This window comes from Rousettus aegyptiacus, unplaced genomic scaffold, assembly GCF_014176215.1.
Source record: "Rousettus aegyptiacus isolate mRouAeg1 unplaced genomic scaffold, mRouAeg1.p scaffold_m13_p_4, whole genome shotgun sequence".
In the NCBI taxonomy this organism is placed as follows: Eukaryota; Metazoa; Chordata; class Mammalia; order Chiroptera; family Pteropodidae; genus Rousettus; species Rousettus aegyptiacus.
This window is the reverse complement of record NW_023416307.1, coordinates 10,807,941-10,820,254: the sequence shown is the minus strand read 5'-3', so window position 1 is coordinate 10,820,254 and position 12,314 is coordinate 10,807,941. Positions and strand designations below refer to the sequence as shown.

General features: G+C 46.2%; 1 protein-coding gene across 2 annotated transcripts; it reads right to left on the bottom strand.

The window, feature by feature from the left end:
* Nucleotides 1-605: 605 nt before the first annotated feature.
* Nucleotides 606-11,462, bottom strand: ADAMTS1 (ADAM metallopeptidase with thrombospondin type 1 motif 1). Of its 2 annotated transcripts, XM_036219431.1 has the most exons (10): nt 11,248-11,462; nt 8,645-10,208; nt 6,696-7,042; nt 6,214-6,346; nt 5,672-5,839; nt 4,959-5,245; nt 4,564-4,750; nt 4,301-4,476; nt 3,202-3,377; nt 2,339-3,038 (listed from the first exon to the last, which is right to left on the bottom strand). In XM_036219431.1, exons 2-10 carry the CDS (start codon nt 9,318-9,320, stop codon nt 2,339-2,341), a joined length of 2,850 nt encoding a protein of 949 aa, XP_036075324.1. In that variant the 5' UTR covers nt 9,321-10,208; nt 11,248-11,462. The 2 variants fall into 2 exon arrangements, with proteins under 2 accessions (XP_015976806.2, XP_036075324.1); XM_016121320.2 differs by lacking the exon at nt 11,248-11,462 and having other exon boundaries at nt 606-3,038; nt 8,645-9,320.
* Between the last annotated feature and the right edge of the window lie 852 nt (nt 11,463-12,314).

Below are 12,314 nucleotides of genomic sequence, written 5' to 3'. Positions count from 1 at the left end.
CAATCTCTAATGGACATACCTGGCTCCTGAGCATCTTACATTCAGTTGCTCAGGGCAAGAACCCTTGGGGTAATTCTGAAGGCAAATTATAAATGATCTTTGGAATCTGAAACTAGCATGCATAGAATTACTTGAGAAAACTATTCTAAGAAGGGTAACAAACAGGTGAAAATGTAAAGTTGGAAATGTCTGTGGTTAACCACATAATTCAAATGTTCTAGTAAATAAACTATTTCCTGAGAGAAACATACTTTAGAAGCAGTCTGTACTTTCAAAATCATTGATATACCATTTAGCATTTAAAATACAGTGACTTACAAAAGGGTACCCAGAGTAGCCTGGGTGTTCTAGGGTTTCTCCGATATACTTCAGGTATTCCTGAAGAGCAACTGAATACTTGGAGGGTTTGGCTCTCCATGTGTCTGCCCTAAATGTAATTTATTTTCTACTCAGTAGCTTAAATCCACAATTTTAGTTATGCGATATACTTGAAGAAGAGAAACAAATTCAAAATGCTTCCAGAACCCCACCTTTTTTTCATTTAAGGTACGGTATATATCAGAAGTCAGCAAACTACACTCATAGAACAAATTTGGTCCACTGTCTTTGTTTGTAAATAAAGTTTTATTAGAATATTGCCATGTTCATTCAGTTATGTATTGCCTATGGCTATTTTCATGCTACAATAGCACAGTTGACTAGTCGTGATGGAGATGGTATGGGCCACAAATCTGAAAATGTTTACTATCTGGTTCGTTACAGAAAAAGTTTGCCAATCACTAGCATATATTATTATACATTAGTAACAAACCTATCTATCACCAAATATACCATAGATTCCTTTCTTTGTAACAATCACATAATCCAGGATACATAAAGCACATTTCATTAGAATGAAATCTTATTTCCAAAGAATTTAAGAAAATATTCATTTCTTCAAATTCAGTATTTGGGTCTCAGATTTCCTTCCTAGAAATTAAATCCCACTTAAAAAAATATACACACACATTCAAAAAGTGTTCTTTTATTATTCCTAGTAACATATATTGTATAAATACTCTATTTTTATATGCCTTTTTACAATCACGATATAACTTAAAAGTTTAATCATTAGAAAGAAATGTATAAAAATAAATATGTTATTATAGGCATTTATTACATACTACGGCCCTTCTTAGAAGGAACACACAAACCAATACTTATAAAGTACGTATAACTTATAGTAACATATTTTACTATATACATATGGAAAAAGTCATTCTCTTTCATAGTAGAAGAGCTGAACAGACATTCACCAGGATATGACTGTTGGATCAGCTGCCGGGGATGGACCTGCTACCCCTCAGTAGCCTCCCCACCATGATACAAATGATCTCACTGCCCCCAAACACTGGGGATCCGGTTCTGCACACCCCATTTTTGTTCTGGCATTACATTGTGTGTGTGTGTGTGTGTGTGACCTTGCTGACTTTCTTGAGACCCAAACTGTTGTTTTTTTTTTTTTCACATCCACATTCCCAAAGTAGGCTTACACAAGAAGGAAAGAAAGGTAGGAGGTCCCAAACTCCTGGTGCCTCCTCTAGTTTTTACCAGCACCTGGTACACTGCTGCTTTTTTTTTCCTCTTGTAGACTTAACACATTTTTACAAACACACATAATTGTTTTTTTTTTTTTTTTTTGTCAAAATGAGTTCACAAATAAAAACACAAGAATGGCACTAAAAGATAAAGATGGAATCCTTTGAGTCATGTGACATTACTAAACATTTCTGTCATGGTAGACACATTCTTGAATTCTTAACTCTCAGTAGAAAAGGTGGTATAAACCTTCTTTAAAACCATAGCAGCCAGGAACAGTGCTGGTTGAAGCTGTGTACTCCTTTCTCCCTCCATTGTTAGTGAGGTAAAGTAAGCCACGCCTTAAACTAAAAATCTCATCTTTCTCCTGCTTTGCATTTCCCAATCCCTACGATACAAAGTATTTATTCAGTACCAGGAAACAGGGATTGTAATATTTCTTAAACTTATTTTGAAAATTATTTATATATTTTTAAAAACATGTCATAATGTATTTTAAAAAACATGTCAAGATGTAACAAAAGGAAAAAATAATAATGCCCGGGGGGCTTTATCATGCTATATCTTTCCTCAGAGATTAATAATCTTTTCAACTAGCCTATCAAATTTGTAACTGGCAGGATATTCTGATCATCTACTTTTCTACCTACTGCTGCACTCCGATCTCCAGCGAGGTACCACTGGATGGATCCCTCCAGCCTTCTCGATTTCAGCGCCTCAGCCCTCTCTCACCTCATCTCTCTCTCAACACCGACCTTGCTTAACTGCATTCTGCCATCGTGCAAAAGTCTATGTAATGCTTGGGCTTCTTTAAAGGATCGCAGCTCTCATGAGCCAACACCCCCCCATCATGGGACAGACACTGCAAGGTTCTCTTTTTGTAACCCTTCCCGCAAGTCTTGGAACATGGCGACCAATCCCCCACCTGCCAGTGGGGGCAGGGCAGGTCCGCACAAGGTCTGCTGCTGGCTGGCTTCACTTCCTTCGCACACTCTGAAGCAGGCTGCCCATTGAGGTCCCGGCACTCCACCAGTCTTCTCTGTAAGCCCAGTCCGCATGACTTGGAACATTCGCCCCACTCTTCGATGACCCATTCTGAGAAAGTAGGAATTGCATTGAAAGATTCCTTCTTCTTCTTCACAAAGTAGGTGTACTTAATTTTAGGTCGCAGGGCATTGCCCACGGTGAGGACCTGGAAGGTCAAGGGCTCTTTGAGAGGGCTAAAGCTGCGGATTCTCTCCAACGTTGCTGAGGAGCCACTGTACCTCAAGATGGTGCCTTTGTAGGTAATGTCTTGTTCCAAAGTGGACAAAGTGTAGTTGCCATTCAGGATATACGTGCCATCAGCAGCTTTGATGGCAAGGAAGCTTCCAGTATTTCTGGAACGCCTCTGATTCCGGTGTTTCACTTCAATGTTTGTGGCCCCGGCTGGAATTGTGACAATATCATGATATCCAGGTCTGCAGGCAAGAAAAACAGATATAAAATCTCTCATTTGCTGGCTAATAACATAACTTAGCTTGAAGACTATGCTAATCATGCAGAACGTAACTTTTACCAGACCTGTAAAAAGTTACATCCAAATGATATGATCTTTGGTGGTACGGTGTTTTAAAAACTTACCTGACACTAGTAACTGATCCTGATATTTTCTTGCATGTAGATCCATTTCCTCCACAGATACCGCATTTATCAAACTTCTTTTTGGAGTCTATGATGCGATCGCACCCAGCTTTTACACACTGTCCTTGCACACAGATAGAGGTGGAATCTGGGCTGCATGGGGTCCCATCTACCACCTGAAAAAAGGAAGAATGCGCGTCTGGTGTCACACATTAACAAAGAAAGAGTTGATGCCGTAACTATAAAAGTGTCCCTCATTAACATTACATGTCTGCTTTCCTGACCGCTATAATAAAATAGTACTCTATCCATGTCACACACTACCTTTTTCTTTGTCCCCCCCCCCCCCATAGTACATATAGATATCAGAGAAATTATAGATTTCTAAATTATTTGGTTATTGACCTACCTCACTTCTAGCTAAGGTCAATGACAGCAAAGGTTTTTTTTTTTTTTTTTTTGTCAATTTTTCTGCTACTGTATCCTCAGTGCCCAGAATAACACTTGGCAATAGGAGGTGCTGAATAAATCACTTGCTAAATGTTGAATCTGTAACTGGGGAATATTTTGATAGCCTACGATGATAATGACACACGACAATCTCAACCAAATTCAGTTCCATTTTCTAACTCAGAGCAAAGTGATGCTTCTACTAGTTCAATATACGTCCTTAAACACAAGAGGTATCAATGCGAAGGCTTCCATTTTAATGTCTATTTGCACATGCTACTACTAGTCACCCAATAACAAGTACTTTGGACCATGCCTAGACTATTTTGCAAAACCACTGGTTGGTTGCCATGTTAATATGTAATTTATCTAACCAGTAATAAAGGGCTCTTGTTCATTTATAAGAGAAATAATAAGTAATTGCAAGAATTCTAAGTGCTGGATTGAAGCTTCATTCATAAATGAAACAAACAAACAAACAAAACTCAAAGCTGGCAGTTGCTAAGGTAACTGGAAGAAAAAGAATTCTAATTTGAAACCGAACGTGCTAATATGCAAATTAAAGGAAGTGCATCATAGGCTGCATGAACATGTAGTATAAGCCAAAGCCTCGGCTCTTAGGCAAAAAGTTAGGTGGAAAAGTAACTACCTTGGGCTGCAAAACGAAGAAGTAGCCGATGCTTTTGGCTTGACAGATGAGCTTGCACCTGTCCTTCGGTGAGACTCCGGCATACTTGGGTGTCCACTCCATTGCGGGGCCACTCCCAAAGGAAGCTTTGGAGAACTCATTGTGAGCCTCGCATTGCTCCTCTCTAAAGGTTTTTCCTGGAAAGAGAATGACATGATGTTATCTGTACCCATCCCTTAACCATCTCCCCGTGGACATGTCTTTTTCACTCCCTGTCTACTCACCATTATTATCTGGACAGTCCTCAATGTTACATGACTTGTAGCGCACACGCTTGCCTTCACAGTACTTCCCTCCATTCTTTGGGACTGGGTTGTCACATTCCCTCATTGTATACTGAACTCCTCCACCGCAGGTTCTCGAACAGTCTCCCCAGGGTCCCCATGACCCCCAGCTTCCATGAACGGGAGTCTAAATGGGAACACACATCATCAGCGTTAGAATTTTCTACAGAGTCCTTTTTAGGAGATAAAAGTATGAGACAAAGAATCAACTATAAAAATAATCTATCTTGTGCCCCTCCCAAGGACAGATAGGGGTGTTTAATGCGTTATCAGACTCATCAGGATCACTGCATTCAATTCCGAATTACGTGCATTTGTTGCAGTGGAAAACTCACATCAAAATGCTTCATGTCCGTCTTGTTCTCACACTTGCCGTTGATACACCATTTTCCTTCTTTACAGCTGGTGCCATCTGCCCAAGGGAAGTGTCTGGTTTGGCACACTGGCATTCCGCCTGAGGTGCCGGTGCACCAGAGGGTTGTGCATATGCTGGCTGGGTCTTGGCAGTGTTTGGACTCCTCCCCAAACGTAAGTTGGCACTGCCTGTTGGCATCGTACAAGGTCCCAGGAAGATCAGAGGGGAGTTTTATGGGGCTCTGAGGCTTGTCCAGCAAACATTCTCCTGCAAAGAAGAATGCCAACCAATATTAATAAATAATAAATGAAAGCATGTGGGGGGTAGATCGGTTCCAGGAAATACTTATCACGAGAGATAATATAGTGCAAAGTGAAAGCTGTAGAACTTTGGGGGAAGATGCCAGAGAGATTTAAATTAAGATATTATTCTCAATGAGGGTATTTCTGCATTAACAATGAGAGGAAATTATTGTTCTGCTAAAAATTCAAATTAATTTAAGTTGGGAGTGACTTGGCCAGAAGCACTACCTTTTACTGGAGTTGATATCTAAAAATGCATGCTCTTGGCAGTGAAAGTAACTTTGGAGGGAAGATAAAAAGATTGAAAAAGAAAAAAAAAAAGCTGGTTTAATTAGAACTCTACACGCGGACAGTTGGATGCTATCTAGAAGAAGTAGCTGGAGGGTCTTACCATGACCATTATCCAGAAACGAGGTGATCGTGTAGGCACTGCAGGGAGACCACGGCTGGTTGCGGTCCAAATTGGAAAGCATTGACGCCATCATGTGGGAATCCTTGTTGACACCATTAATGTTGACACACTGCTTTGCATCATCATGTGGCATGTTAAACACGTGGCCTAAGAAGCAATGCCAAACCCACATCAAAATATAGGTCATTTGCAGCATTGTATTTCTAACAAGAATTCGATTGTCTCAAAGTGATATTTCTATGGGGAAAAATATATTTTGGAGACATTGTCTACTTTTCACAGGTTGTAAACAAAACATAATGCATTTATTTCCAGATGTCTATAGTTCCAACGAGCTTACTTTGTATTCTAATACAGATAATCATGTTTAGAATAGTTGAAAAGTATTTTCTGTAGTTTCTAAGAAGCCCAGGCACCTAAAATAGCAGTATAACCTGCAAACTTTCCCTCTCATATTAACATATTGTTTACCATTTTAAGTTCATAAATCAGGCTTAACCCTTACTCGGAAGCAGACTTACCTAATTCATGAGCTGTGGTGAAGGCAGCTTGTAAGCCGTCATCTTCTATGACTGAGCAGCTTCTGCTGGGATCACATATAGTTCCAACATCAGCCATCCCAAGAGTATCACATGTGTGGGTCCCACACAGGTCCTATAAGGAGCAAAGGTATATCATTATAAATAGAGACACAGTGTGAACTTTGAGATCTTTTGGGGCAGGGTGTATCTTCGCATATGTTTTGGAGCATCTACATTCATTGTTGTTAAGCTGTCCTTTTAGGAATACTCTCTGTAAAGTTAATCAAAATTTTTCTTAATGTTATTCAAATGAGACGATGAAAGTTGAGATATTAAAATTATAGAAGAAATAAGGAGATTGACCCTGCTAGCCAACTAAAAAAATGTTAAGTGGCCAAAATTGGTGAAATGCCTTACAGACATTTGTTACAAAGCTGACTACCAAGAGGACCTTATTATAATTGGTACTCTCTTTCTCTCACCTGTCTGGTGTAAAGAATCGCTGTGTCATAGTGCTCAGCATCTCGGTCACTGGGTGGATTATGCTGCTTTTGCCAGCTGCAGAAGTTCCGCAGAGTGAGGGCAGCGTTGGAGCTCACTTCTGGCCCTTTCTGTTCGTCGTAGATGACCAGGATCTTCACTACCACCAGGCTAATTGAATTCCGAATGCTAGGGTGTTTATACATCCTGGCAGCCACGGAGAACAAGGTGAGAAGGTAATGCTTTAGGTCGCTACCGTGGAACTCTGCCACGGATTGGTCGGCCACAAGCATGGTTTCCACATAACGGGGGCTGGACACAAATCGCTTCTTTCTTATGCTTCTACTTCCTGTAAAGGAACAAGAAAGATAGTTTGCTTGGGGCAGTCTAGCCAAGAATAGTTACCTTTTCCAGAGTATATAAGGAAAGCCTAACCAGTCAAAGCAAATAAAACAAAAATACACCTAGAACAACACTAACAAAAATATTTGCACCTCTTTTCACTGAAAAAGTTATTTAAAAATTTTTCCCCTTGACTTTAAATAAAAAGGCCATGTGCTTCTCTGAAGTCAGGCTTTTTATTTTTATTTTTATCAATTTTTATTTTTTGGTGAGCAGGATTTTTTCTTGTCTTCTTTGAAATTCTACAATCAGAACAAGACTGTATGCATATCATCCTACCCAGCTGTAGTAAAAACTTGGAGAAAGGGCAAGCAGGCAGAGCGCCTTGAGTCACTCTTTCACAGGCCAGGGCTCAAATCCTGAATGAGATCATCCAGCTCCACGTGGAAGGCCCGGGGCAGGGCTGGGGCCTCTGCCAAGGGGCGGGGCCTCAAGGAATCTCAGCCTGCACTACTCTGCTTTCTCATTCCAGGGGTCCGTGGGGGTGCACCGCTCCTGCCAAACCCAGGCACAAAGACCACCCACTCTGCCCAGCAGTCTGTTGCCCCGCTCCCGTGCCCCGGGGAAATAACTTCCTGCTTTGGGCCACTGTTGATTATTTAGAAAAGAGCCCTTGGACTCCTGAGACCCGGGGCCCAGGGAACTCCTGAACTGGGTTGTAACCTTATAACTGCTTCAAGGAGCAGATGTACAGCGGAAAGTGGAGACCTCTATAACAGGGCATGTAAGCAAATTAAAGAAGAAAAAAAAAAGGCGACAAAGCGAGAGAATAAAAAAGAACTGGACAGAAAGCGCTGCACGCAACAGAGAGGGGAAGGCGTAGCAGGAAGGATCAGCAGTAACTAACACTGAACAGTGCTTGAAAGCAGTTATGGCCGCGAGAGGGAGCGCAAACTGGGAGGCCGGGTGGGCGGCGCGGAGAGGCGGGGCAAGCTGGGCAAAGACCTCCCAAGCAGGTTCGGCAGAAGGGCCCCGCCGCCGCCAGCCGGTCGGGGTCAGCCTCTTAAATGGAGAAGGGGACAGAGGCCAGCCGAACAGAGAGATCCTAGCGCAGCGGTGTGGGATCGCGGGCGGCACACTCTGAGAGGTCGCCATCGTTCCTCTGCCCTGCATCCCCGCCCTCCCCTGCGCACAGGGTGCGAGCACAGGCCGTGGTCACAAAACTCGTGCAAAGTTTCAACGCCATCCAAGAACACATGCGCGACCGTAAAAAAGAAAAAAAAAAAAATAACGGGATAGAAAGAAGTCTCACACGCTCACACGTGACTAAAGCGGAATGAGTTGGATTTCCAACTCTCCCTTCCTGGTCCCAATGCTTCGCCTTAGTCAGCAGAAAATCATTGATTTGTCTGTTCTGTTAGGATCATTCATTATTTAGGCAAACAGAATCAGGTGTCCCAGCAGGAGATCTCGAGTCTCATCTCTCCCCACCAGGTCTTGTCTGCAAACAGCAATGTACCTTTAACCTTTAAGTCGCGTCGCAAACATAAAGAGGGGAGAGGAGGATGAATGGAGAGACAAGTGAGAGTAACTCTTTTGCGACTGTTACCTGTTGGCTGCCCCGCGCGCTGCGGCGCGGGGTCCCTCCGCCGCCACTGAGCCCCGGCGTCCTCGTCCTCTGGCCCTGCGCCCCTCGCGAGCCGAGTCTCGTCGTCCAGAACCCCGCACTTCGCGCCGCCGCCTCCCCGCCGCCTCCGCCTCAGGAGATGGAACTGGGACTGCGTCGGTGGCTCCTCCCCGGTGGCGGTGGCGGGGGCGAGGCGCACGGTGGCCGCTGCCGGCGCGGGCTGAATGAAGTACTCCTCGCCGTTCAGGTAGAAGGCGCCGCGCACGCCCTCGCAGAGGCTGAGAGCCGCGGCTGAGCTGGGGTCGTGATTCACAGTGCCGGAGTAGAAGCAGTGAGCTAGGTCACCCACGGGGTCTGGAGCCGGCGCGTTGAGCCCTGCTTTGCGCCCCATGGTCTGGAGAGTGAAGCCGGGCGCCAAGAAGCCACGGTCCGCCTGCAGCTCCAGGCTCAGCTGCTGGCCGAAGGCGTCCAGGCGGAGGTGCGCGGTCCTGAGCCCCGAGGCGCGCTCCACTGTTGGGAACACCAGCTCCTCATCTTCCTCGGCCGGGCGCCCCTGCGCGCCGGGCGCAATCAGCAGTGCTGCGGTCGCCGCGAACAGCAGCACCCGTGCAGGCTGCGAGCCCCGAGACCGCCACGCCAGCTCGGTGCTCCTCCCCATGTCGCCGCCTGCCGTACGTCTTCAGAACCCCGCGGAGACTGCTAGCCGCACCCGAGCACCGGGAGGCACCGCGCGCTGCAGCGCAAGGAGCGAGAAGGCTATTGTTCGGGTCGGGAGCGCAGAGCCTCGCTGGCCTCGCTCTGGATGGTTAAAGCTAACGATTACTATTATTCTTTGAAAAAACGCGCGGAGCCGCCGCAGACGGGGCTCCCGGAGTCTCTTGGGAGGAGGCGCTGCAGTTTTCTGCCTGCGAGCGGGAAGTTTTTCTTCCAGCGCAGAGTTGGAAGGAACGCTGCAGGGCTGGAGGGGTGGATGCTGCGGGGACAAGAAGCGCCCTGGGATGCCTCCGGGGCGGGTGGCACCGGGCAGGGGAGGATCGATGCCTGGAGCCCCTCTTCGGCCTCCGCCTTGACCACGGTGCTGTTCGCTCTGCGCAGGACTCTGTCCTCTCGGTCGTACTGCGCGACCTGGCTTTGGAGTGGCCCTAGGCTCCGAGCGGCTTTCCAGCGAGTGCAAGAATCAGGCACCCGGGGCCGCTCTTTTATATTAAAAGCCTGGGTAGCGTCTCCACCTCCTCCCCCTCTTCCTCCTCCCTCTTGGCCGCTTTCCCGTTCTAAAACGCCGCCCCCTAAAGTCTGTGCTAGACCGCTCGCAGCGCTGCGGGCCCCGGGCGGGGGAGGGGATGACCTCGTCTCTGGCTCAGCGCCAAGGGCTCGTCAATCTGGGGACGCAAGACGCAAGAGGGGCGCTGTGGCCAGCACTTTGTACGTCCGGAGTTGCTCCTGGGAGAGGGTACTCACTTCCACTGCGCCTTCCCGCCGGCTGGTTTCCCGGACCACCTCCCTTCCCGCCGCGCCTCGGGTGCGGGAGCGCAGTTTGCGCGTTAGGCTGCAGTTCCCAGAAGGGGCGGTCAGGGTGGAATCCAAGCTGAGTCCCTACTCCAGTATTTCCCTGCCCGGGAGCTGTCCCTGAGCCTCCTCCCTCTCACCCCCCACACTCTGCAGCCCCCTAGACCCCAGGTCTGGGAGGTGAGGCTGGGCTGCCCTTTCTAGAAAAATATCCCACTCCACTTCTCCATCTCCTTAACCTGCCACGGGCCGGTTTGCTGGAGCGCGCTCCCTCTTCGCCCCAACTTTTCTCGGAGAAAGCCTGGTTGGCCCAGCGCCTCCCCTAGAAAGCATGCTGGGGTGAGGGGGCCAGGAGACAACTTCCTAGGCTCTGGATTTTAAAAGGCGTGCGCCTTGACCTTCACCCCTACCCTTTCTTTCCACCATCAACCCACCCCCGTCTCCCGCCTTAGAGTCTTTTCTGTGGGGACCCGGGTTCATACTTCCGGAATAGGTGATCTGGAACGCAGTTCAATTCCCTAGAGCCTAGGGAGGGAATTGCGCTTTCTTTTCATTCGGGGAAAAAAAATCGACCATCGCCTCCTAGACTGCCTTCGTCAGCCTCACAGCGGCCAGGCAGGCACCAACGTCAGGGAACCCAGCTTTTCCACCCAGGGGCCAGCGGCATTGCTGGGGCTAGAAAGTGTGCAGTAGGGAAATTAAGAAATCGGCCTCTTTCCGCACCCCTCCCTCCTCTTCCCATCAGGGAGGGAAAAGGCTGCATCTGTGTTATAAGAGCGAGCAACGCTGAGCCTTTCCAACCTTGAGGTCTCTAAGAAAAAGCTGAGCAACTCTTTCATCGAAAAAGAGGGAGGGGCTCAATGACACAGAGGAAGGAAATGTTTCATAATGTCTCCACAGGCGGAAAACCAGAGGGACAATGGTGAGAACTACTGCCGAATCCGCAGGCAGACCTGAGTCCCTCACGTTCGCGCCCACCACTTCTTGGCCTTCCCCGGTCTCGGCGTCTCGACACCCCCGCCCCTCAGTTTGCACCGAGTTTTATCTCGTCCCTTTCCTCACTCCTTCGCAGATCTTACCAACTTTCTTCTGTCTTAGCCAGAGGCGTCCCCTTCAGTCCTCCTACACATCCCTCTTCCAATATTTGCTTTCAGGATACGTTCCAACGTCTTTTTTCTTTCGGGGTTCTAGATTGCCTACTTAAAAAATAAAACCCAAAACCTTGCTTTCCACTCTTTAGGAAGGATCGAGTGAGAAAGAGTGGCACAGAGAAGCCAAAACGCTTTTTACTCTTAAAAGGGCTAATAACAACCCCTGGTTTCCACTAGTTTGGGATTGGCTGCTTTCTTAAGGGCAATTTTGTTTTTCTAAGGCTAGTGTCATGGTTAAATGGTGAATGATTAACCCAGGAATTAACATATTTTTAGCAGCAGCTCAAGGTATCTAGATGACCAGTTTTCCTCTTTTTTTCTTCCACTTTCTCCATCCAACTAACATTTTGACACTGTTTCTGCCTACCTCCTTTACAAACCTCTCTCATCCATTCCATTGCTCCTTCAAATCTGATATTGACAGATGCTCATGAGTGGTCTCATTCATTTCCACATTGTCTAGCCTAACTCTTTCTGTTCTAAGAGATTTACTTTTCTCTGCTTCACAAGCGTCATTTCCCAAGCATCCCTATTTCTCAAACTGGTTTCCAGACAGTTTTCATATTTCCCTCCTTTGTTACAGAATTCTTTTTAACTTTACATTTTTATTTCATTTGTTCTTTCTAGCTAGAAGAGAGGTTAGATACTTGGGAAAACGTTCGAGGAAGTCACTTTACACTTACAAGTGTGGAATTATGAAAACAAGACTGCTAAACCATCAGTAAATTTTCAAACCTCTTGCTTAGAAGAAGACTCTGAAAACAATATAAGGGGACCAGCAGTTGGGGCCTCAGAGGGAATTTGAGATGGAGATTTCAAATACCTGAGGTGGCCTTTGGGCTGAGAGACTTAACAGAGCAGTAAGGGTAGATGTGAATTGGAACATAATGGGAAATTCAGAAAACCAGCGGAAAATATGTAATTACTAAAAACTCATGTAATGTATTCCAAACTGTCACCTCTCCTACATAAACTTCAGCTTTTAAAATATGTGA